Raw genomic sequence first — 27,351 nt, forward strand, 5'->3', positions numbered from 1 at the left:
GATCTGGCTAATGATGTATGTGCAATGGCCTTTTGCATGTGCCAGATGTGTTGAATATGACAATCTGCTGTGATATTTGCAGTCAACCAACTTTCTTAGGTGAGTCACCAAATAAATAAGTAGCAAAGATCCTTCTCATGTGCTACTTTCAGCTCACCTAAAGGATACCGGGCTGTATCTAAGGCCAACTGCCATTTGGCAAAATCAAGATTCGGGGAGGGGGGGGGAGTCTGCAAGTTTTGAGGGATAGTTTTAACTACATATTGACATTTAATATTTGTCTTGTTTTATTAACAAGTATAATACATATAGTATACTATATATAACATATGAGGACTGTACAGTACAAATTATGTTCACAGTTTGACATGACAAAATGTCATTACTGAATTCCCATTGGACTACCAAAAATAGAAAGTGATGTTACATTAAAACATTCACATATTTAGTGAGAAAGATTACCAAAATGCTTCAGTATCTGCAAATGATAGGAATGCATGCTAGAAACCTTTAATTACCCAATTATTATTAGCTTATAAAATATATTACATTTTATTTTTTAAAAAATTCTGCATATTTTTATACAAGTATTAAAGTAAATGTAATAGCCCTGCTACATTTGCAGGTAAAGTTTTAAGAGATGCTAAGCAGGAAGATTATTTTGACCGTATAACATTTAAAATACATAAATATCAAGAAAGTGCTAATATTTGTAAAATGTAATGGGAATTATTATAGCCCTTTTCAAATAATATGTATAAAATACTTTTGCAAATTCTGTTTAAAAGGAAAGGATTTGCATTCATCTACACCTTGCTAAGTTTGAACAGAACACAAAGAAGATCCTGCAATTAGAAGGTTTTGTGTTGTGTGTTAAAACTGGAACTACAGTGTGCAATTAAAACCACATTATAGAAATACCAGCTTCACTCTGAACAATCCCTCTTGGAACAACCCATAATGCTATTTAACTGAAAACATGATCAACAGTATCCTGAAAGTTGCATTCTGTACAGTGGAATACTACTAGTGCACATGGTTTGTTTAGAAAAGTAACTTTTAATTATTTGGACTGCGTACTGCTTCCCCAAACACAAGTGAATCTTCCTCATTTGCTAACCACTTGCTTTTCAAAATTGCTTGAGCCTCTTCTCTTGCAATTACATGTCCCCCACCCCCAGTAGGCAAAAGACGACCTCCACTTGCAATAGTGGAGGACAAGTAGTAGCAGGAAGTTCTATGGGGAAAATGCACTGCCCCCAAAGCCGTATTTTGGGGGAGTGGAATTGGAATTGACTCTCTGGCCAATGGTTGCCTGCATTTTCCTGGCACACTCAAGACACGTGTTACAATCTGGATTAGAGATGAGGAAGTTTGCATGGCTAAAATGGTCTACACTTAGTAAAAAAAGGCCTGCTTCCCTCCATAAGAACCACAGAATTAAAGTGGGCAACGCTGCTACCTCCAAGCCGGTGGGAGACTAGACTTTGACTGTCGTATCAGAGCATGGATTCTTATCTCCCGATTTCAACAGAGCTACTCCAGTGTAAGGGCTTTTAGGACTGCATCTTATCTCCCTAGGAATATGCAAATATAGGATTAGATCCAAAGTTCCCTTCCTCTGCTGGAGGAAGACTCCATCAGAAGAGAACCTTTGGATCCAACGCAGAGCCTGAAGCCCTGATTGCAAATATGCAACCAGTTCCATTTGCTTTCTGACTCCTATTTCCTAAACATCAGTGTTTTCCAATTTCCCACTACACAGAAAAAACATTTTTGAAGCGGAGGAGACCTATAAACAAAGAGTGTTTGAGCTGGAATAGTTATTCCTGATTTAGACTACAACTAGCAATAATCCAAGGTGCAGAAAAGATAAAAATCTCATCACACCTAAACAAGCCTTTGGCCATACTGTTTGCTCTTTGAATCCCAGAATTATATACAGAAGAATGCAGATAAAATGTGGAATTTTGTAACTGTGTTTGCCTGAAGTTAACTAGCCACATAAATTTTTTTATGTGGCATTAATAAACCATCTTAAAGGGGGCATTTCCATTTTGTATTGCAGGTCATTTTCTGCTCACCCTGCTGAGATTTTTTTTTTTAAGCCCATGTATTTGAGACATAGTAGAGCATTCCAAAAACTTTTTCTTAAAAACAAAAAAAAGGTGGGTTTCCTCCTGGCGTTTTATAGTATAAACTCAAATGTTGCTACATACTTGAAACAACTTCAGATGGATTGTGAGAATAATTAATATAGCAGAAAGTATTTTTTTAAGAAATAAAAGATAACATGTAGCAGCACCACAAATGAAGGAGTCTTTGAAGACATATCTGAACGACAAATCTGATGAGCTCAGAAAGTGGTAGCTCTCAGAGTATGGAATTGAAATCAAGGGCACTTTAAGCCAAGTACTGCGAAACATCCTAAATGGAAAAAAGCAATTTCAGCCATGCTTAGACACAGTTTACCAATTTTCATATGCTGGTAATTTGTATCTGTTACGTTTTGATGTAGAAGGGAAAAAAGGTATCTTATTTTTGGAGGGATCCAAAAGAATTAAATTTCTATTCCAAGTTTGGCACTCTCTGCTCCACAGTTCCCACTCCTGTTTTGCTGACACTTAGAAATCTCATCAAGTTTCCACGTTCAGTGTTTTTCCATGTTAGCAACAGAGTAGTTTCAGTGTGTCAACACAACAGAAAGTAATGTGTTTCCCAGATTTGCTTGGCAACACTAGAGAGGTTTTTTCTTGCTCCATTTATATTTTGATGGAATGGGTTGCAGATGCTTCAGTACAATTATTCCTGGTTTAAACTAGCTATTAGCAAAGCAAAAAAATCTGCCACACTTTTAACTGGATTGTTCTTTGGATTTCCAGGCTGGTTTTGAACATTCCTAATTCTTGCAAGGTTTGATTGTGAAACAGGCACCATACACACGACTGATTACACTGAACAATGCAACAGTTCCCTTGCTCTGTCAGTTTAATTTCTAGAGAAAGAGAGATTAAATTTATATGAAGCACCTATATATCCAACTAGGTGAAGTTTCAAATACTTCTGGGTTTGGCTTTAAAGTTTAAAGAACTGTAGAAAGCATTTCTTTATCTCTTCCCTCCCAAATTTACCTTTATTCTTCTGTTTTCACAACAGCAACTCACAAGCTGAATTCTGCACCTGTGACTCTGCAGAATGTTTTATTATTGCATTCGACAAAGATACTCTCGACAGCCTGCCTCAACTTCCTTGCAATTAATTAAGTGGCAACTCTTCCGTATCAGCCTTCTGACATAGTCTGTGAACGTTTTCCTTTCAGGAGTGGGAAAGTGCATGCTTTCTTGAAGGGAAGAAAATGTCACAGCACAATCCTATACTCAGAAAATTAAGTCCCTCTATGTACCTCTTTTTAAACTTATATAAGTGAATAAATCAAAAATGTATTTCAAAATATATTAAGATCCTTAGTTAATGAAGTTACTGAATTGATGATCTACACATGATTTTTTTGCCTATTAGTTATGGAAAACAGAAGAGATGAATTTCTTGCCGTTATTCAATCCTGCACGAAATTTAGATGGAAGGAACCATGATGAGTAGAAGGGGGCAGGGTGGGGGAGACTGTTTATCACTGTTATTGCTCTTTTTCAGTGTTTGAACCTTTATTGCTATAAATTTATACTTTTTAATATAACATTTAATTTTATTTTTAAAGTAGTCCCATTGCTTGCCAATGTTGCTTTCTGCCATGAATGTGTAAATGATTGCAGCCTTAATCTGAAGTTACCTGGGATTTACAAACCAAATTGAATCTGAGAAAAAATGTACAAGGCCTATCTAGAACAGGTGTGCAGATACAGAGTGCATGACACAAAAAATGATGGCCATGATCCAGCCACAGTTACTTTGTTACATCTGATTTCAATGGGAGAGAGTCACCAAGCTAAGTAAGCACCCAGCTGTACTTTTATTTTTCTGTGGAAGAAAAGAGGAGACAGGACTACAAAAAGTGCTAGAAAATAGTTTATAGAAATGAACTATGGAAGCCCAACACAGTTTATGAAACAGTAGAAGCACACTACTACTTTGACAGTGTTGAATGAAACAGGTTGCCCCTGAAGGGGTGGTTAACTCAAAATGCATTTGATTACAACAGTTGATTTCGATAAAGTGTTTCCTAGCACATTATGAGTTCCTTTCCTCTGTTGTTCATTCCCCTTATTGCTGCTGGCCTCAATATATCTATCTATCTCCATTTTTTTAAATATGAAAGTCAAATGACCCATAATTCTAAGAAGAGCTCGTAGGCACACTGGTGAAAAGAGTGATTTTTCTTTCCTTCAAATCTTTCCATGAAATCTCTAGAGGATATGGAATAGTATCAACTATGCTGGATTTTTAAATAACTATTTTTTGGTTGTGTATTTTACCACTCCTAGCATGACTGCATTACAAATCACTTGAGGGACTTCGTGAAGCTCTTCTGTGGAACATGGCAACGAGAGATCAAAGTGTACCTTTTCCGTTTGTGATACTCAAATTTTGAGATCTACAGAAGTGCTTCAATTCAGAGGTTGTCTTCCTCACTTATCTTATGAATATGGTGGTGCCTTCCAGCAGTTCAGGTTCATTTTGCTGAAAAGGTTGCTGCTTCTAAACTGTGCCAGGGAAAGGACCAGAGGCCTTGTGTAGACAACAGGAAATGCAGAGGAGTGATGAGAAAATAATATACCTACCACACCTCCTCAGTGAGGTAGATTATTGCATGTATCATCGAATGCCACATCATACGAGTACCATGTGTGTTCCATTCATACAGCTGGACACAAAACACAGATAACTACACTACAAGAAGGTCTTTGCTTAATGAATCTACCGAGGCACTATATCCAGGCAAACACAAGCTAGCATTCTACACAACAGACAAAAGAGAGGCATTGTCGGTCAGGATGTACAACATGATGCATTGACAACATTTCTGCTGATAAACAGCCACTCATCAGTCAAAAATTGTTCCATTCACTCCCAGTTTGAGGATTCTTTTTTTTTTTAACACATCCAAAAAGTGTCTTGTGGAACATGCTTCTACAACCAACCACATTGGAAAAGGATCCATTCGTTGCATTGCTGAGCATAAAAAGGAGACACGCATCCTTTACAGGGTACAGAGTCTCTGGCAAGGACTAGCAGGCTGGATTTCCAACAACAGTGACTATGATCAACATATGCTGGTTAATTAAATGGCAAAACTAGCCAGCTCGATTACAAGATCTCTTAAGTCTCATGGAAATTTAATCTGCATGCTGGCAAGCAAGGGTTTGCTTAGCAACCCCCAGGAGAAAAAAAAAATGTTCACATTCTGTAGGTCTGACCCGTGGCATGGGCAAAGAAGGGTCAAGCAAACATCTCTTACTGACCATAGGGAAGGTTTCAAGGCTATTAATCCAGAGATTCAGGCCCGCTGAATCCAACTTAAAATGCACAGGTTAAAAATGAAAAGAATGAAGAGAGACGAAGGAAGAGTGTTTCAGACTAGCATGTGGCGCTTCCTATGAAGGGCAAGGTGGTCAGAGCGGGAAAAGCTACGGTCGCAGTCTGGGCACTGGAAAGGTTTGACTCCTGTATGCTTCCGGAAATGCCGTGTTAGTTCATCGGATCGAGCAAACTTCCATGTGCAACCTTCCCAAGTACATTTGTAAGGCTTTTCACCTGAGGCCAAAAAAAGAAAAAAAAAGGAAGGGGGGAAGGCAATTAAAAAACCCGAAGCAAAACAAAAACTCATGGAACATATTTTCATTTTACACAACGAACACATAAGAAAAGCAAGCCTCCGTTGTCAACAGCATTGTTACATAAAAACTACATGATATTTTTACATTTACACCCGATGTTCTAGTAAAACAGGTTTCTCTGGATTAAAAATGGGCCTTAGAATGTCTTTATATTTGATCCATAGCTGACTTGTCCACTAGCCCTAACTGTTGCTTTTAATCCTGAGTTACATTCAATTGCATCTCTCTGAAAGCTCTTCAGTCCTGTGGGCATTATTTGTCCATGGTGAGGTTATTTTTGTTGTTTTCTCCCTTCTCTCCCACAAGTCAGCATGCTATACGGGGTTAGAGAGTGCCTGGGAGAAAAGGGGAATTTGTGAAAATTGCACCCTTTCTATTTGTGAAAGCTTTCATTTGTGAGAGCCTTCACTGAACAGAGCTCAGAAACAGAGAACAAGATCTGTAGAGAGAATGCTGTATCCAAGACAAATTTAGTGATGATGTAGAAGGGTGTGGTGGTACTAGCGCCACTCAGTAGAAAAATAAGAAAAATAAACCAGCCACCACTCAGAAAAGCAAAAGTGTGTGCCAAAGAAAATAAAAAACCAAGGCTAAAATCCTTTAACACCTGCTAGGGGTTAGGCGCCAATGAGCAAGGCTTAAGGTAAGGGGACCCCTGACTGTTAGGTCCAGTCGTGGCCGACTCTGGGGTTGCGGCGCTCATCTCGCTTTATTGGCTGAGGGAGCCGGCGTACAGCTTCCGGGTCATGTGGCCAGCATGACTAAGCCGCTTCTGGCGAACCAGAGCAGCGCACGGAAACGCTGTTTACCTTCCCGCTGGAGCGGTACCTATTTATCTACTTGCACTCTGATGTGCTTTTGAACTGCTAGGTTGGCAGGAGCAGGGACCGAACAACAGGAGCTCACCCTGTCGCGGGGATTCGAACCACTGACCTTCTAATCGGCAAGTCCTAGGCTCTGTGGTTTAACCCACAGTGCCACCTGCGTCCCCAGCAAGGCTTACTTCTGAGTAAATATTCATTGGACTGAAGTGTAAATAATTAAAAATACAGGCAAGTATTCCACATTTTACATATCTGAAGCTTCAGTCTCAAGACTGAGAAATTTTCTGGTATGTGACACATGTTACAGAGTGGTAGGGTGGCCTTAATTTGAGCCACTCCTGAAGCTAAGGAAATACAAGAAGTGATAATGCCATCGGCTGTACAGCACATTGACTTCCTGGCACCAAAGAGACAAGTGACACTGCCATGGCATGAAAATACAATAACCCGAGCAAGACACATGATACACTGCCAATAAAACAAAATATGGAGCGCCACAGTGGTGGAACAGCGTTTATTGACAGCAAGCATGTTGCCAATAATTAATGGGTAGACTGGGCCACAGTCAGTTTTGCTTTATGGCTTTGTTTACGGCCCCATGGCTAGAGCAAAACCATTCCAGTCAAATTAAATTGTATATATTCCCCACGCACATTTTGCATTCCTACAGCTCAATTCAAGCTACAGCAGTTCTAGCAGCAACTTGGGCTGATGCAGCTGTCCTCCCAATCAAAGCATCCCTAACCTTTACATGACCATCAGAAGTGGCTCGTGTGCATTTGTGTTGACCTTTGCAGTTCCTATGGACTATAAAAGCCAACACCATACTACAAATGGAGGGTCTCCACTCACATTGTTCAGCCAGGACACTGAAGTCCAGCTCCGAGAGCCTTCTGGTGGTTCTCTCACTGCAAGAAGTGAAGCTATAGGGAACCGGGCAGAGGGTCTTTTTGGTGGTGGCGCCCTCCTATCAGATGTCAAGGAGATAAAGGACTACACAACTTTTAGAAGACATCTGAAGGCAGCCCTGTATAGGGTAGGTTTTTTAATTAATGTTTTGTTATGTTTTTATATCTCTTGGAAACCTAGCCAGATGGGCAGGATATTTTTTATTTATTATTATTATTATTATTATTATTATTATTATTATTATTACCACCCCCCTGTTCCCACTCCTTTTCTTCCAGAGCACCACAACGACCCTTGTGCAGTAATACTCTGTGTCATTCATTTCTACATCTATAGGAAAAGTGCCGGCATAATAATGGCTCAGTCAAAAATTAGGTCTCAATGTAATCTTAATCTGCCAAGGAAACAACACCGTATGATAATGGAGCTATTTTTCTCTCTTAGAAACTTCTGAGTTGGTTTGTGACAAGAGAACAAGTGATCTTTGGATCTGCCTCATACCTGTATGTGTTCTTCTGTGAGCTTTTAGGTGGGAGCTTTTAGTGTAAACCTTGTTGCAGCCTTCGTAGTCACATCGGTGTATTCTGCGCTTCCTTTGCGTGTCTGGAGATTCCACAGGTAAAGGCCTCTTACCAGGCTGAACGATAACTGAAGGGTGATTCCTGCATGAAGTTAAGCCACAGGTCAACGATGCAATCTGCTTAGCTACATCGCCCTTAATGTTACACCACAGAGCTCCTTTATTCACTACCCCCTCTGTCTTTTGGCAGCCTAAACAACATTACATGCATGTGGAAGAATTCAAGCAAGCTTAGCAAATTTCATGGTCTTTTGTGGTAGTATTTTGGCTCTCTACCCTGCTGGGGGTTTTAGTCATTCTGTGGGATGAACAACAAAAAAATCTCCAGAGCATGCTAGGCTTTTTCATTTATTTTTAAGATCAGGCTCTTGTTTTCCAGACAAGCATACTGTATTTAGATTTTCCAAATTCTCAGTTAGTGCTTCCAGTGAACGTCTATTGCTTTTGTTGACATATTTTCCTTCTGCTTAGGAAAGAAATTTTAAAAATGAGCTGGCTCACAGCTTTTTTACATTATTAAACCCACCAGTTCTTCCTTAAGAGGCTTTAGTCTCAATTCCCCTAGAGACCAATTAAGAATTTCCTGTTTAGGGCTGGCATAAGGGTGCGGTCTCTCCTCACCACTGATGTCAATCCCTAAAAGTAGAGTTTAGTCTGTATGTGCCACACCCACAGGATGTCAAAAATCGACTCTTGGGCTTCCATCAGTTGGAGGCGTGTGGCCTTACCAGAGCACATTATGCACACTAAGAGCATTTGGCCTAGGAATAACCCTTAAAATCAGTCAGTAACAGCTGTGCAGTTCTGTATCCGTACACGTTTATAGAAAAGACAGCTATCCATTCATTATTTCTAATTAGCAAGCAGAAAGCCCCATCTCTTATTTCCTGCATCTAGAACTTCTGTCTTTAAAAAAAGTGGGACTTCAGTAAGTGATTGTGCAATTTCTGCAAGATGGGGTTGTTGTTTTTTTAAAGGAACTGTATGTGGTACAAGTGGTGATATGAGGAGGAATAATGTAGAAGAGCGATCAACATATCAGAGGTAACTTATGTCATGAAGCCCAATCAATAAAGAGTGCTTTTGGTAACTTATCATGGTGCAGAGCTAATAGGAAAACTAGGGAACACAGACTTCAAAAAGAACCAATCCCTATCTAGACCAAAGTTCTGTCAGCTATCCAAACAAATAGCTCCAGATCTCAAGTAAGAGAGCCAAGCCAAATTGTCAAAATAAAAGGACTGGGGATAGAGTCCACAGGCTCTTTTATCTGATTTGTTTTAAATTTTACTTTTTAAAAGTCTTTTTGACCACATGGTGTCTTTATTTTTTGCTTTAAATACCACAACTAAACTGAGTGCAATCTACAACATCTCTAACTGCAGCAGGTACAGATCCCACAAATGAAGTTTTGAGATGTTACATCTGCACATTTCTTCGATATTTTACTGCACCAGTGCAACTCAGTTAGACTAATGCAAGATGTCTTGCAACTGATAGTGAAAGGTTGATCTCCCCCTTTTTCTTTTCAGTCAAGGGGTGTGTGGAAGGCCTGAGGGAGGGGATAAAGAATTGTTCTGGGTACAAGACTAGCTGTGTCCATTAGCTTGACTTCAGTAATACAGATCACCTTCTTTTAAGGTTCCTAGCAATGTTTTAAAAGTCTCTGAAGAAGTTTCCCAGGGAAACTTATCCTGTCTCCTTTGAGAAAGGGAATGAGCTGTTATCTCTTTATAAACCCAACTAAATCATGCTACACTTTAGATCATCATTCTATTGCTATTCAACTGATTTATGAAACACACCCTACAAAGCATCTCAAAGCGTTTTCACATTGCAAAAAAAGCCATATGCAAAACAACTGCATATATAAAAACGATGTGTGTGTGTGTGTGTGTGTGTGTGTGTGTATGTGTATGTATGTATCTATATCTATATCTCTATATCTATCTATCTATCTATCTATCTATCTATCTATCTATCTATCTATCATCTATCTATCTATCTATATTCTAAACAAATAAATTCAGATACCAACTGTGATAAAAGTCTCTTCCTAAAAAGGCTGGTTGAAAAAGTCTTCAACAGGCACCAAAAAGACAATTTACACGATTGGCTGGGTGTAAGAGATGACCCTGTATTTTAGGTATTCTGACCCCCAAACTGCAGAGGGCTGTGTTCTCCAGGACTAGCACCTTGGACTTAACTCAGAAGCTAATTGGCAGCTAGCACAATTCTTTCAACAGCGGTGTAATAGGATGCAATATTCTGCCTTGGTCAGCTGCATTTTGCACTAGCTGCTGTCTCCAGGGCAGCCCTGCATAGAATGCAACACAGTAATGCAATCTACAATGAGGACGCAATTAATTATTGTGCTCAAACGAGGTAGTATAAGACTCCAGTTAGCTACTTACTCTTGAAGCATTGCTTGAGGAGGCGACAATGAGGTCATCAGCGGAGGGGACATTTGTTCAGGATAGTAGTCATTCCTAGGAGATTCCATGCCTGGTTCCACCTTAATAGATTTCCTTAGGGCTTGCTTCTCATAAGATTCTATAACAGACACTACAAGAAAAACAAACATAGCAAATAAACACATTTTCCCATCTTCTACATGCCGCGTGTAACTAACATAAGGTATTCCTGTGAAGATAGTAAACTGCTGAATATATTTTGTAGGCTGGTAAGTTCTGCATTTGAAACACTGTTACTTATTGCATTTTTTACTGCCCTTGCCTCCTCCAAGGAGGTCAGGACTAGCGCTGGACGATACCTGGTTTTCAACCTCATGATATATCACCAGCTAAACAGCGCAATATACTGATATATCACGATGTCTGAAATAAGGATGGAGCTAGGCATTGGCTGGCTTCACTGTTTTTCCCATATCATGATTTTTGCTTAGCAGACACACATACATAATGATTCGTAATATACTGCCAGGTCAAAAAGTACGAAACCAGTACCACAATATGGACTTCAGTTTTGGACGATATATTGGTTTATCACCCAGCCCTAATCAGGACAGCATCCCTTGTTTCTGCCTTTCTGTCCCCCTTTATTGTCACAAAAACTGTGACGCAGATTATGCAGAGAGTTAAATGCCTGGTCCATGAAGTAGGAATCTACTTTGCCTGCTCTTAGTTGAAAACACTTATCTTCCGTATCCCCTTGTAAAAGGATAAACAGAAGCAGCTTTGCCATGATAGATGTGGCACGACTTTAAGCAGAAGGACATCAGGTTCCTTTTTAATTTATCTTTTAAAAAATAAAAAATGGGATGGGGAAGTCCACCAAAAGCAGAACTTTTACCTGGCATGCTACTTGGGTTTTCCAACTCTTCTGAAAGGACCGTGGACACCATAATAGGATGCTGAAGGGGAGGAGCATACATAAAAGGGACAGGCTGCACTACGACGGGCTGTATAACTGGAAGCATCCCAGGGCTTCGAAGTCCATGGCGAGAAAGAGCTGCCATTACCGGAGGAATAGTTAATGGCATCGTGAAAGGCTGCAGTTTCTTCATTGGTGGGCTGGGTGAGGGCAGGTTTAATCCAGGTGAGCCTCTCCTGGGCTGGAATTTCAGGGGCGAAGGAGAAGGAGAACTTCCTGACGAAGGAGGCGAGCTCCGCTTCACTGTGAGGTCGACAGGCTCAACTTGCACTCCGTTGCAAAACCCTTCCGAAATCTGGTAGATTTTACTGGGCACCATGTTTGGCGTCGAATAAATGACACTGTACTTGTTGTGGTTCATTTGGTCCATGTAACTGGAGCTGAACGACTGTGCAAAAGAGGGGAAGAAATAGGTGAAATGGAATCCAGGACACAAAATACGCTTTGTTAAATAAGGGACCATCTCTGCGATGCTTTAACTTGAATTCCACTGGACTCAAATATGAACTGAAATCCTACACAGATAGTCTTTGAAGTGAGAAGCTCAGACACACATAATTCTGCTTATGCAGAGCCATACAGCCCCACGAAGCAGATGGCTTACAGGTTAGCCATCCTTGATGCCTCACATTAACCACTTCTGCCACATTACAGAATACAGTGGTACTTCGGGTTAAGTAAGCTAATGGGAACTCCTGCTGCTGCCACACCGCCGGAGCATGATTTCTGTTCTCATCCTGAAGCAAAGTTCTTAACCTGAAGCGTATGTAACCCGAGGTACCACTGTATATTTTAATATGTATCAGAATCTTCTGTAATAAAAGTTGATCTGGTAGGATTAATTCTGTACCTTTTGGTGAATATGTCAAGTCAGGCCTGGCTACAAGGTTGTGGACTCAGCCAGCTCAGATTCTAATTCTAATGTGAAGACATCCGCCAAAGACAAGGACAGTCCTGGGAAAGGTTTGCCACGTTTTCCTGGAACAACTGGGCCCATCAACACTTTGTTGTTGAGCAGTAGAGGAAGGCTACTTGGGAGGAAAGCCAATTGGACATGGCCCCTATGCTGCTTATTTTTGTTCTATTCTACTGTTTTCAGTAACAGAATTTCTTCAACATAAATGTATTCCATTGCATAACTACATGTAAATATGTTACATGAAACCACAACATCCCTGTGGATGTTTTAATTGAGACCTTTCGACATCTGCAGAGGACCACAACTCCCATCACCTGTGACCATGGGCCATGCTGGCTGGGGCTGATGGGAGTTGGAGTCCAACTACATCTGGAGAGCAGTGTTAGAAACTCAGGTATATATTCTAGGTGTCAAATGGGTCCTTAAACCAAGGCTGCAGTGTCACCAAAATGGACTGTCTAGTTGCCATTTGGGGGGCAAGACAACTCTAAAGTCTTATTTTTCAAATGACGGGTTGCTGCTTCTGGTTTTATTTTATATGTTGTGGTCTTGTTGTGAACCGCCCTTGATTAATTGATTCTCAGTTAAACATCTAGCTAGTTCAGATGATGAAGAAAAGTCACTTTTCCCAGGGACAGTCCACATATATATTGGCCTATTCAGACCTCTTTTTCTTAATGGTGGCTGCCCCTGCTCAGGCTGCACAGAAAAAGCCATTTGGTTCCGGAAATCCATTCCGATTGCACAGATAAAAATATAACTGATAGAATTCTACTGGATGGGGGTATTACTGTATGTAAACACTCCAAATCCCCAGATGGTGCAGATGTCAGGCACTATCCTGGTGCCCAGGCATCTTCGCTTGGTTGCAAGTAGTCAAAAGCCAGGCACAAAAGTACCTGGCTAATTTCAAATACTGCCGAGAGCCACTTGCACTATTTGCTCAATAATCTTTCCAGACTCAACACTTCAGTGCCTCTGCCCCATCAAGCATATTTCATTTGCAATCTTACGCCTGTCACAACCAAAAGAACACTGAAGCAAGGGAATTATGATAATTATTCAAGGATACCGACTAGGGAGACACTAATAATTAAAACAGCACCAAGCATCTAGCTCCCAGGGTTGGCCCAAGCAAAGCAATCCAAGAGGTCCACCCCAGCACTCCCTGCAATATTGCAAGGGATCCTGGGGCACACCTCTTGGATTGCACACCAGATCTGTGCTGCTCAAAACCACTGCTTGGGTTGCTTATGCAGTCGGGCTTGCACAAGATTAAATTGCCACAATAAGGCCAAATTAAACTCTTGGATTACCATGAGCAGAACAAAAACTGCCATGCTGTGGTGGTAACAGCTAGGCAAATGCATTGAGGTGGGTCTAATCATGCAATCAAGTGCAGTTCAAAATACCTGGAATGCTTTTCACTCACATGAAACAGACATATTCCTGTTTGCCCAGGTATTTTGATGGCTGAAATATACTGTTCCCGACAAACTTGAAATTAGCAACTGTGAGGGTATCTGAGTGTTCTGAAATGATTTCAGAATATTTAAATTGTTGTTGTTATTTAAAAAAAAGTTTGCTACTTAAGACTTCTTTGGAAGCAAGGGCGGCACATAAATCTAATAACAATATTAATATTTCTGAAATACAGCGTCTTGTGACCTGGTACTATAAGCTACTGCAAAAGCAAACATGTGCAGTGCTATGACAAGTGTAGCAAACTAATCAAGCACAGTCGAATGCCATTATTAGCAGAAACAAAAACAAAAAAATCACCATACATGATCATAAGTTGTTGTGAAGCTGAGAACAGAGGACAGAAGAGAGCTGGGACAGAAACAGAGACAAGCGCAGCATCCAAAAGGGATTTCAAGCACCGCAGGAGCCAGCTGTGTAACTGCAACCCTATGTGCTTAAAATTGGGTTGCACGTATTGGGAGCACACCTTGGCAGGCAACATAGCAAGATGAACTTGCCCCACCAGTGAGAAGACACACCTTTAGTTACATCAATGCAAGACACTCAGTCCACTGTTTCATGGCTATAGGATTGGAACATCAGGTAATGGATTTCAAACATGAGTGCAACTGGAACAGAAGTTTTAAAAAAACACAGGATGGGAGACAAAGTTGTTGCTCCATTCACTGATGGAGCTTTCATCCAGGCAAGCACAGCTGCGTTCACAGAAGCTGTCCTTCTGTGTGTGCAACTCTCCTCCCATTAATAGAGTGACTCCGTTGGACCTCACCCGTAATAATTAATGTCACCAATTCTGAAGTTCAAAACTGTTCATGTCAAGGAATGCCTTTTAGAAAGATGGTAATTGGACTTTTAAGAGATCACATTTTCTCTCTCTAATTAAAATAGCCTTCCGTCCATTTTGATTGAGGTTGTTGATCCTAAGCGGACTTCCTTGAAATCAGTGCAACTTACTTCCTAGCACGTTTCCGAGCACAATTCAAAGTGTTGGTGCTGACCTTTAAAGACCTAAACAGCCTTGGACAAGTATACCTGAAGGAGCGTCTCCACCCCCATCATTCCACCCAACTGAGCTCCACTTCTGAGGGCCTTCTGGTGGTTCCCTCACTGCGAGAAGTGAGGTTACAGGGAACCAGAAAGAGGGCCTTCTCGGTAGTGGAGCCTGCCCTGTGGAATGCCCTCCCATCAGATGTCAAGGAAATAAACAACCATCTGACTTTTAGAAGACATCTGAAGGCAGCCCTGTTCAGGGAAGTTTTTAATGTTTGATCTTTTATCATGCTTTTAATATTCTGTTGGGAGCCGCCCAGAGTGGCTGGGGTAACCTAGCCAGATGGGCGGGGTATAGATAATAAATTATTATTATTATTCCCATTAAACGTGGCTGCAAAAATCTGTACAACTGCACAGTCATGTGTGCTTAGCCCCCAGCGAAAAGCATGTGGCTGATAGGACAGAAACCCATTCATTTCAGTATTGTAGGCAGGCTTTTTTAGGATTGTCTGGGATGTACAAACCAAAGCACAGGACTATAGTTGAGCTATAATGTAGCACGTTTGCCCCCCTCTAAAGGTTGCAGGTCATGTGTAACCTGCAAGCTAAAATTTAAAAGTCCCGTTTGCTTCAGATGTTAAGGCAACCATGGAATGCTTAAACAAACAAACTCCAGTGGGAAATACCTAACTGCTGAGGGAGAAAAAACACAAAATTATTAAATTATGCTAGGGATTCAACTTGCTCTCTGTTTCTCAGCTTGACAGAAAGAATTTTCATTGTGTTTAGCTACGCTAGCACAGAATTCACCCAAGTCAGCTGTTTTCGTGCCAGTCTGAAGAAGCCGATTTATTTTGACAGGGTTTCTTTTCCACATTTCTACTGAGCTGCAAATTTCCAGTAGAAGATCATGAACATCATAGCAAACAAGGAAAGCTAGAGTGCAAAAACAGGAGAAGTGCGATAGGACACATCTGGTTAGTTATTACCTAAAACAAGAAAACCCCCACACAAATAATTTGTAACCCTTTAATGGGCATTAGGCAATAGCCAAACAAAACCATGCCACTATGGACAAACTTAAGTTAACAAGTGACATCTGTTAACGTCAAGCAGAGGCTTGACAACCATATGTCAGGAGTGCTCTGGTGGTGTTTCCTGCTTGGCAGGGGGTTGGACTCGATGGCCCTTGTGGTCTACTCCAACTCTATGATTCTATGATTCTATGAAAGGTTTACATTTAGTACAGTGTAGTTAGAAACAGAATGATCACAGTGATTACATGGCATACTGGGTCTTAAGCCTGCCAGGCAGAGTCCCGAGTAATCCTAATAGTATGTGGAAACAATGGCTGTATTCAGTTAATTAACTTCTGGCTTAATTAGCCAAGCTATGTATAACCTCCACAAACTGATCCACATGCAGCTCTCCTTTGCTCCCTTCATGTGAGCAGGAAAAGATGTCAGAAAGCTACTATCAAACCAGGTGTCCTGCTGTATGAATCTGAACCAGAAACTATGGTTAACAGTTTGGCTGATTTGGAAACCATTAACCATGTTTTTGGGATGCGGGTGGCGTTGTGGGTTAAACCACAGAGCCTAGGGCTTGCCGATCAGAAGGTCGGCAGTTCGAATCCCCGCGACGGGGTGAGCTCCCGTTGCTCAGTCCCTGTTCCTGCCAATCTAGCAGTTCGAAAGCACGTCAAAGTGCAAGTAGATAAATAGGTACCGCTCTGGCGGGAAGGTAAATGGCATTTTCATTGCTGCTCTGGTTCGCCAGAAGCAGCTTAGTCATGCTGGCCACATGACCCGGAAGCTGCACGCCGGCTCCCTCGGCCAATAAAGCGAGGTGAGCACCGCAACCCCAGAGTTGGTCACAACTGGACCTAATGGTCAGGGGTCCCTTTACCTTTACTTTAACCATGTTTTCAGTTTGTTGTGGTTTACCATGGCTTGCCTCCCTACCGACACGGAGAGGCTGCATTGCAGCTACACAGAACTGCATAGTTGGTTAAGTCTGGATTTGATAATTCAAACCGGAACAGCAGCAAAATAAATAAATAAACTGGATTAATTAATATTCAAAAACAACCTACAGGTATGAAGTAGTTAACAAACTACTGCTGAACACAAAAGCTATTTTTATCACAGATAAGGTGCTTGTTTAGACCAGCTGCTGTGGCCTAGTATACTGTTTCCAATAAATGCCAGCTCCTGGATTTTGCTAAGCAAAAAAATTATATGGATGTGATGAGCTTCAGAATCGGGTGCTCTGTTTTTCAGCTAGATCACAAAGAGACAGAATATATGCTCAATTTAGGCATGCAAGCCATTGAGTGATGAAATAAGTGTAATACTGCTTAAGCTATATGGCCACATACACATTGCAAGGCAACACCATTAGATGTTGAGTAGCAATTCTCTAATTTGGAGACCCTGGGCTATAAGGAGCACAAAGTGCTCAGTTTGTAGCCATCTGCAACTTTTCAAGTAGCTTTTCTATAATTAGAGAAGATAGGTATCTGGCTAAAAGGAGCAGCACTTCAAGGGAAAGAATATTTAAATATGTCACTTAATGTTCTCTGGCACAGCAAACAATTCTTCAGGGCGTTTTGTCTCTCTCTCTGAATCCTACCTCTATATGCAAGCTCTGTGAGGATACTGGCAAGAATGTTCTTGATGAAGGCTGCCTAATATGTGTCATCCAATTTTTAGACATCAGTCACGTGCCGGGGATTTTTCCAGGTCTATCCTGACCAAGATTGCTTTTCAAATATGTATAAGCTGGAAAGCAATATAATCAAAATAACCGGGGTGTTGACGTATTTCTTCTCCACTTGTCCACACCTAGGACAAAGTCCAGCTAAACAGGTCACATTTTGTGATCTCCGCCCAGATATGAATGCTCTCGTAAAGAGGCAACTGTGCTGTTAATCTGACAGAACTTGCTACATAGCATACAGTGGGTGATGATTAATAATCATCATCACTAAGAACTCACGTCAAATCTCCTCTCAAAAGGAAGATTTATGCAGGTCTTCTACAATGGACAGTAAGTCCTGTTCTTCTGTGGGAGATTTGTGTATTCATCTTACTTAAAAAGCAGGTGTACCCTATCTGCCTTTCCACCAAATGTAGGCCTCAAAAGTGGACACTCCAATAGCAAAAGCATCTGCTGCTAATTTGTGCTTTTCTGGAAACTTCCGTGGCACTGTTTACTCCAAGGTAACAAGTACCACACTAACTATTTCACATCACATGTAGTCAACAGGGTGGAGCTCAGGCGACTCTGTAATTACATCTACTATATAGTTATCACTCATGTGTGTAGTAACACCATTCCCAAACTGCCCGGTCCACCAGAGAGATGACAAAATGCTGTGGGTGTGTCCTGCCATTATGCGATTGTGGTAAACCTTTTAAAACCGCACCCTTACAGCATTGCTAAAACTCAACTTCGTTTCTTTTTCCTGGTGCTAAAAACTGTGTTATTTACACTGGTGGCGCTCCACTCTCAACAGCATGTCTTTGTGCAAAAACGTCAACTACTGTTTTAAGTGGGAGAAAATGTTGGGCCGCGTGACAATTTTGCCAACTACTGCAGCAAACGCAATGCTCTCGCTTAGAATCGTAAGATTTGCAAGAGGAAATGAGGGTAGTTTTATTCCACCTTCCAAAGGCAGAATACTGAACTTCTTTCCACACACCACACGCTTTGCCACCTTAAATTCTCTTCCTCCCTCCACTTCCAAAGCTTAAGGGAACTGCAGGAACTACACGGGTCTGGTTTCTCCCAACACACCAAGTCAAACTTCGCTGGCATGAGTACACAGACTTCTGGTTTTACACTCACTCTGTTCCTCCCTGATCCCTTCTGCTGCCGTGCCACACTAAGCCAAGGTTTGGTTTAAGAAGCCATCCAAAAAATGAAATAAATAAATTTGTCACTCATAAAACCATAGATCGCAGGAGCATAGAATTGTTAGAGCTGGAAGGGACCGTGAGGGTCCAAACCCCATGCAATGCAGCAATGTAGGGCTCAAACCCTCAACCCTGAGATTCAGAGTTGCATGCTCTACTGACTGAGCTATCCCAGCAGTATGAATGCATTTACAGTGGTACCTCGGGTTAAGTACTTAATTCATTCCGGAGGTCCGTACTTAACCTGAAACTGTTCTTAACCTGAAGCACCACTTTAGCTAATGGGGCTTCCTGCTGCTGCCGCGATGCCGGAGCACAATTTCTGTTCTCATCCTGAAGCAAAGTTATTAACCTGAAGCGTATGTAACCCGAGGTACCATTGTATACCACTCCAACCATGCACACCCACCCACCCACCCCTCCTCTCCTGTTTATATCTGAAGTCTCTCCCCACAAAGTCATCACCTCTTCTTCCTTCCTCTTCTCACTCGAAACACATTCTCTCTCCACCACACACACATAATAATAATAGTAGTAATAATAATAATAATAATAATAATAATAATAATAATAATAATAAACAAACACACGCCAAATCTTCACTGCTGCAATCCGCTTAACATCCAAGACCAATTTAGAGATACACCCTGGTACTGATGCTATCAGCTACAGATGGGCGTGTTACAAAGAAGTCTTTGAAGAAGCCCAACTTTCCCTGTTAATACCACTGCTCTCTTTGGTCTTCATCCATCAATATTTACAAACCACTACACTAGTGATGCAAAGCAAGCTTATCCCTCTTTTTTTGGTCAGAAGTCACGAAGTGCAGTCAACATCACATGGACTCTGAGCTACTCTAAACATCACTGATATTTCAAACTCTGTACCAATTTGGCTGCAAATCCCTTTAAAAAAAAAAAGGCAACTTAATTTAAGGATGCTACAAATGGGCTGACAAGACAAGGGTGCACTTGCTAAAATGCAATGTAATGCACACATTATTACATTGTTGTAGCATTAAACCTCGTGTACATGTTATGCCAGAGGTAGCCTTTAATTATCTGCTGATGGATTCCCACTTATTTCTAGCAAATTACTTCCAGCCTCTCTGCAGAAATAAGCCTACAGCTACTTTGAGGAAAACATAGCCGTTATCTTTTGGAACAGCAACCAATAACTACTTTGGCCTATAATCAACCACACTAATTACTTAGGAGGGCAATTGCATTCATTTCCCAAAGGGCAGTTCTTAGTTTTCTTGACCAAAACAGTGTGAACTAAAGGAGAAGTTTTAAAACTTCTTTTATGAAAGCATTTATTAAAATATATCCAGGTAAAGAAGCATTTATCGGAAATGTCCCGCCCACACCCCACAAGCAGAGCGTTTCTTAAAATTAAAATTGAACCAAAAGCTGAACACTGTTATTGGATACTTTCTAACAAACATTGCAAATATCCATGACAACTTTGTTTCAAAGTGACCCTCACATCTTGTATAACCGCTGGCAGGAATATCAGCAGCCAAACACACAAAGATGATCTAATTGTATAAGCTTCTCATTACCAGCAAGCCTTCGCATACAATCCTCTATTCAAATTTTCCCCTTTGCGACTATTTTCCAAGTACACAGAGGCAAACAAAGCAAACAGGCTTAGGGCACCAGACTCACCCTAGAACATCCTAGACCGTAAGCTCATTTCCTTGAACATTGCCAAGGTGCTCCCTTCTCTCCTACAACCTCTGTGTAGGTCAGGCAGAAAATCTCAAACATCGACAGTAAGAGAAAACATGGGAAATGCAAGTAAGGCAAACAGGACCAAATGCAGAAAGAGAAAGACTTAAAAAGATGCAGAGACCCCCTGTGCCCTTAATAGCTGATGTTCAGCATCACTGCATCGCCAGGCAGGAAAACTGAACCTGCTGAATTCCTGCCTGTTAAATACACAGAACCTTGGTCAGGGAAAAGGAGGCTATCCTAACTAGTCAGTGGTTCTCATGGGTGGGGCGTGGTGATTTATTTTTGCACTTAAGGTAAAGGGACCCCTGACCATTAGGTCCAGTCGTGGCCAGCTCTGGGGTTGCAGTGCTCATCTTGCTTTATTGGCCAAGGCAGCCGGCGTACAGCATGTGGCCAGTATGACTAAGCCGCTTATGGAGAACCAGAGCAGTGCACGGAAATGCCGTTTACCTTCCCGCCGGAGTGGTACCTATTTATCTACTTGCACTTTGATGTGCTTACGAACTACTAGGTTGGCAGGAGCAGGGACCGAGCAACGGGAGCTCACCCTGTTGCGGGGATTCGAACTGCCAATTTTCTGATTGGCAAGTCCTAGGCTCTGTGGTTTAACCCACAGCGCTTATTTTACTTCAAAAGCAGCTCAGGGGTGTTTGTGGGAGTGTTGTTTCTTCTCCTGTGCAAATGATCCCTCTGGAGATTTTGCACTCTGAAACTTTCCTGGATGCCCGCATTTCCAAAAAGCTTCCCCATAGCCTCAGGTGTGCTTTCTGTAAGCGGTGGGAATCAGCCTACTATGCACCTGACACCTGTTCATTTGTGTGTGTGGTCTTTTTCACTTTGAAAGAATCTGGTGCAGAAAGATTCTGTCACGGGAAAAAGAAGGTCCTTCTTCCTTAAATAGAAAATCAGAAAGCACATGGATCACAGGCCCTCGCAGCCTAACTCTGCGATTGAATTAAAGTTCAGGGGAGCATGCTGTGAGGTAACTACTGCCGCAGGAAGTGCCGACAGCTAGGAAGGCTGCAGAGCGCTAGAGAGATGTTTAATGGAAAGAAACGCACATACAACTCCTGCCCACCTTGTGATGATTAAAGCTGAACTCTACACCCACCAAAATTCTGAAGAAATTCAAAAGGCCCCTGGTTATGAAGCAGTAAAAAAACAAAACAAAACAGGAGCCTTGTTTGCAAGGAAAGAAACGATTTGTGAAATTGGGGGCAGGGGGCAGGTTTCAGCACAGCACGACTAGAATATAACCCATGACAACAGAAGCTTTAAAAAAATGTTTAAATACTAACCACAGGAACGGGTTCCATTGCTTCTTGTTTGATGGGGACAGGGTCAAACATTAGCATCTTCTTCGTCAGCTTTACTTATATTGTTGTGCAGGACTCTAGAAACACGAGGGGGGAAAGCAAGAGAGGGTTTTAAGAAAAGACAAAGCATTAGAAAGCTGTAGAATACTCAGCTCTTAAGTGAACATATTTCACATTACTGCGCATAGGAGTTAATTGCATGTACGGCATGCAAACGACTGGGCACAGCTTATTGCTATTGGAGAAAACAACCCAACAGTGGGAGCAGGGGTAGAAACATGAGTCCCCTCTCAACTGTGCTTGGGCAAGGCCTGCATGCAAGTAATGCATGCAAAACACCATATTATCTCCATAATCCTTAGAATAGCTCTATACCAGGCATAGGCAACCTTGGGCCCTCCAGATGTTTTGGACTACAATTCCCATCATCCCTGACCACTGGTTCTGTTAGCTGGGGATCATGGGAGTTGTAGGCCAAAACATCTGGAGGGCTGAAGGTTGCCTATGCCTGCTCTCTACTTTAAAAAAATTGTATTCTCATCTCCATGTAGCCGCTGTGGGTGCCTGCAAGAAGCTAATGATGGCATGCCTAAGACCACCTGTAAGTTTGTCAGAGGAACTTTGCAGCTTATCCTCAGAAACTCTTTAGGGCAACACCACATATGAAGTTGTGCGATACTGTCTTAAAACTTCAGGAAATCCCTTTGCATTTATGCTATCACGAGCGCTACTTTTTGGCTTCAAAGCAAAAACACATCTATGTAACAATAGGAAATATGTTATCAAGTACAGAAACTTTATTTTTTAAAATATGAGTCCTATTATCAGGGGTCAGCAAACTTCTTCAGCAGGGGGCTGGTCCACTGTCCCTTCAGACCTTTTGGGGAATCGGACTATATTTTGAAAAAAATAAATAAATGAACGAATTCCTACGCCCCACAAATAACCCAGAGATGCATTTTAAATAAAAGGACACATTCTACTCATGTAAAAACACGCTGATTCCCAGACTGTCCGCAGACCAGATTTAGAAGGCGATTGGGCTGCATCCGGCCCCCTGGCCTTAGTTTGCCTACCCATGGCTTATATGAACCCCACTCCCAGATGCTGAACTACTTTGATGTTAATTCAGAATAATTAGCACAAGCAGCGGCTACAAATAACCAAACACTCTTGCTTCTCTTTCCTCCACATAAGAGAATGCATTCATCACACAGATGTCCTGCTCACATGTTCGGTGTCCGCAATGAGGTCTTAAAGTAACACACCTTGTTTATGGGGGAAATCCTGTACAGTTCCTTCACATGCTGTTTTGTCAGCTGGAAAGCCTTTGCATCTGTCGACATTTATCCTAAAGTCTGGAATTGATTTCTAATACCACCTAAGAGGCAGTTTAAACCAGGGATTAGATGATAAGACCTCCTGTTGGAACTTCGATTCTAGGCTCTGCATGAGCTGTGAACTCACTGGGAGAGCTCTGGGCCTCAATTTCCAAAGGTAAAATGGGCATGAACAGTGCTTTGTAAGGATGACTGAAAAGCACCACGGAAGCAATAACTGACATAGCTCGAAGGAGTCAAAGCTGAAATCATTTAACTATTTGGCATGAGAAACAGGCTGTAAGATGTAAACAAGACAGTTTCACTTGATTCCTGTGGGAGAATCTTAGTATTCCAGAACAGGACTGAGGGATACACACCAAATTTTACGATTAAAGGTAAATACTAGTAATCCTCCCTGCTCCCCAAAACCAATGTTAATTCTCCTTTAATTGCTAGGATGGGCCCTCAAATAACAAGTCCCAGTTGGCATTGCCTAAGCTCTGGGTAACAAATTTTACGAATTCTGTATCATTTCCAATTCACATTCCTGTAGCTCAGAGCTCGCAAAACAATTGTATTCCGATAGAATACAGTGACTGTTATTTCTGGAAAGGAAGAAATTCCCTCTCATGTTACAATAGCGGGAACTAATTAGGAAAGGATCAGCAAAACGAGAGCTAAATCACGCTTCAGAATGGATGGCACAATTATTTCTCAAAAGGAAAGCTTTTATTAAGTAGAACTCAGTTATTGTGCTCGTAGCAACTGTAAAGAGCCTAACACTGCCCTCAACAGGGGGAAACCTGCTCTTAATATTATACGTCGCCCATCTCAAGCTAATTATAAAAATAAAATTGCTTGCATTAAATATCATCAACAGTTGCCAAACTTGCCAAGAGTCAATAGGAAAAGCATTAAAACAACAGGAGTTAAAGAAATAATGTTATGGATGGATTTTACGTATCGGACCAATGAAATATTTAAAGAGGGCAGACAGTATGGCCACTTATTTCAAAGACATGAGAAGTAGCAGATTTGCTATGCATTTTTATACTCAACATGTGACTTGTTAAATCAGTGGCGGACTTTGGTCTTTAAAATTTCAGTGGTGCCCTGTGCAAGGCCAAAATTGGATGCCTCCCCGCCTTTCAGTTATAGTTGCAAAGTCCTGCAATGCCCTCTAGTGTTGGCGCCCAGTGCAAACTCGCCAAAATCTGCCCCTGTGTTAAGCAGATAGGGCCATTAAGACAGTTCAGTAAAGCGTGAGAGGTGGCAGCTTAACAGCGACACAACTGCTGCCTAGAGAAGGAACTTCTTTTAAGCCTTTTCTTTGGTGATTGCTGCCCCGTAAAAAAAAAAAGGCAGATAGCCAGAATTTTAGTGTAGATGCAATTGGAGAGCAGTACATCCACCAAAAATAAAATACAGCAGCAAAGATAGGAGTTTGTGATGTAAACTCAGGCCCTATTTCATACAATCAAAGGTAATTCATTTTCTTTGGTTTGTAAACATTTTTAAAATTACCCTGCCAGTGCAAATAAGATATATCATTATTATTCCCAAATTTCAGTGGCGGAGATTGAGTTATGTCAGCCATGCATGGGATCTATAGCTCCCCCCCCCCATTCAGGATATTTTTTGTGCCCCATAAGCTTTTGTTAGCATCTAAATAAATAATGCCAGCTTAAATTTTTATTTTTTAGAAAAAGCACATTGCCAGACTTAAGTCTTGCAGAATTGTGTGAATAAGCACTAAGGAAACAATTTTTTGAAATGTCAAAAGGTTATCTTTAAACTAATATGAACATTACATATAAACCCTCCAACTGCATGTTGCAGGTGGTTCATATTTTTCCCTGAGGCCGCAAGTGCTGAACAATACACTCAATACCTTACTTAATCCTGTCCTAAATAACATGCAAGTTCTTAAGCGCGACACTGTTTGTTCGTATCCATAGGTGGCGCTAAAAATATGCAACAAAGAACAATCCATTGTGTATTGCGGTAGATTTCATTGCAAGCATAGAATTCAACAAGTCGTTTTTTGAAATTTTCTCTGTATTTTGCCCAATGAATCAAAGGGAGCCTTTTCAAGGTAGACAGAGGTTCCAAAGGAAATGATACAAATGGTGAATCACACAACACCTCTGGAAACAAGAACATAGTGAACACTGGTAAAACACTGAGTCAATCCCATAACTGCTTTGGGGTTTTTTTTTTTAAAAAACCCAAACCACCACCTAAGGAAGAGAGAAGAATTATAACATAAAATGCCACAAGATATTTTGTGTTCTTGTATTGTGATTTTATGAGACCTGTGGTTATAGGGTGGCATAACAAATTTAATAAATAAAACAAAACAAGAACAAAGAGGACAACACAAAAGCAATTAATTTCAATCAGATTATTCCTAAACTCCTCTTCCAAGGACCCTTTGGCAGGAGCTGGGAGACAAAGGGAGGCAGTAAAATTTTCTGGTGTACACTGGGACAGGTTTGCCAATTGCCTTGAAGGGGAAACCTATTATTATCTTTCATGTTTATTTGGAATGAAAGATCACTTAGGCCAGGCATTGTCGTATCCACGGCCAATTTCAGGTTAGGCGGACATGAAGGCAAAAGTTTCATTATCACCTTTAACTTTTGCCTGATCAAGCAATTTAAGGTTGCAAACTATGGAGCACATGACATCTTATGAAAAATTACAGGCAAAACTGATTAAACGCAGTGCCACCTGCAGCATTGTAATTCACAATATTTTTTTGCTGCAGCCCCAGCTTACTGAGCCAGCCCTGTCCTAGACAATATGCAGAGCAATGAATTCAGCCTAAGGATCAAGACACAATTATTAATAGTACTGCAGATCCTGACTCAAGATCTCAAGCAGAGGATTTCCCCGGTGCTCTAACCCCAAATGCTTTCCCCTTAAGGTACCAGATGCTAGGACCTTAAAAACATGCAACGCATGTGCTGTGTCACTAATTCTCCCCTCCCTGTGTAAGAAAAAGTTTGTGCTCCATCAAGTCATATCCACTCACCCACAATGATCGTGCTTTAAATATAACCCTTGCCAATAGCTTACGGTTTTGCTAGGTAGATGAAATTCTTTGATGAACAGACTTGTGAAGATTGTTTCAGCCTCTAAGAGTGGCTTGAACTTTTGCACTTCCGTCCTCTGTCGAAAAGTTTAACCACCTGAGCTATACAAAGGAGGAGGACTGCGACTTTTCTTCAGTTTCAGTTTCTGCTTTTAGTAATGCAGTGCATTCTACAGACTTAGGGCTGGCTGATACAAGAAAAGGGTCTTAGCAGTGATTATTTATACCCATCGAATGCCAATTCACACATTTCTCCAAGTTTTGGTAGGAATCATGCGGAGGCCATTGGCAAAACATGAGATTCTTATATGGGTTGTATTTTTCACCAATGGTAAGCAGAAAATGTTTGGTTCAGGCCAGGCCAAGTAGATTCCTTGCACACGTCAGAAATATTAAGAGCTCTAACTCATTATGGCTGACGTGGAAAAACATTCCTAAACGCTTATTTGGTGGTTTCAAGCCAGCTATCAGTGCTCATAATTATCTTTCCAAGACAGAGGTAAGGAGTAAATCTCTTCCCTTTCCAGTCCCATATTTACCAGAACCACCATCTGAGGTCCATAATCTACTTTCTATTGAGGTACTAGATGGAACCTTTCATGAACTTTGAAAGCAAATACAGCAGCTATTGAGACAAAAAAACTGTTGGAACATGGGAGACTGAAGAATGAGAAGTGTATTGTTATTGACAATAGTACTGATAAAATGCCCCAATTCACAAAAAGTATTTTTAAAAAATGAGATCTAAGTAACTGAACAAGGGTAACTATATAAATAACTGAATTGTACAAAGGAGGACAAAAATATTGAATATTTTAGGGATAGTTATCTGGTAAAACAGTGAAGCTTTACCACTGTTCCACCAAAGAAGAGGAACCAAAGAGGAGGAACAAGTGGGAAAGAAGATAAATTAAGGAACTACATTAAGGATATTCTGAGTATAGCGTCCAGTCGTAATGTGTCAATTTGCTTCTCTGTACACTGGGAATTCATATATTGCATATTTTGCAAGCCACTATAAATATTTTTTTAATTGTTGGAAGACAAAGCAGCCACAACAAC

At 41.1% G+C, this 27,351-nt stretch overlaps 1 protein-coding gene and 1 long non-coding RNA gene across 4 annotated transcripts in view; both read right to left on the reverse strand.

Moving 5' to 3' along the window:
• LOC310686438 overlaps nucleotides 1-27,351 on the reverse strand; it is a 425,293-nt gene that overhangs the window by 358,706 nt on the left and 39,236 nt on the right. The gene's annotated exons all lie outside the window — the stretch shown is intronic.
• The window catches only part of KLF3 (KLF transcription factor 3), a 43,302-nt gene continuing 16,214 nt past the window's right edge, over nucleotides 264-27,351 (reverse strand). For 2 of the 3 annotated variants that reach the window (XM_083460088.1, XM_083460089.1), the window contains exons 2-6: nucleotides 21,853-21,947; nucleotides 11,418-11,886; nucleotides 10,520-10,670; nucleotides 8,027-8,187; nucleotides 264-5,709 (exon numbers count right to left, since the gene is read on the reverse strand). In XM_083460088.1, coding sequence (XP_083316214.1) covers nucleotides 5,528-5,709; nucleotides 8,027-8,187; nucleotides 10,520-10,670; nucleotides 11,418-11,886; nucleotides 21,853-21,909 — 1,020 coding nt within the window. In that variant the 5' untranslated portion in view covers nucleotides 21,910-21,947 and the 3' untranslated portion in view covers nucleotides 264-5,527. Of the gene's footprint in view, nucleotides 5,710-8,026; nucleotides 8,188-10,519; nucleotides 10,671-11,417; nucleotides 11,977-21,852; nucleotides 21,948-27,351 lie in introns of those variants that run through there. The other variant, XM_083460087.1, reaches the window with a different exon arrangement.

Source organism: Podarcis liolepis (assembly GCF_965112155.1).
Source record: "Podarcis liolepis genome assembly, chromosome: 9".
Taxonomy (NCBI): Eukaryota; Metazoa; Chordata; class Lepidosauria; order Squamata; family Lacertidae; genus Podarcis; species Podarcis liolepis.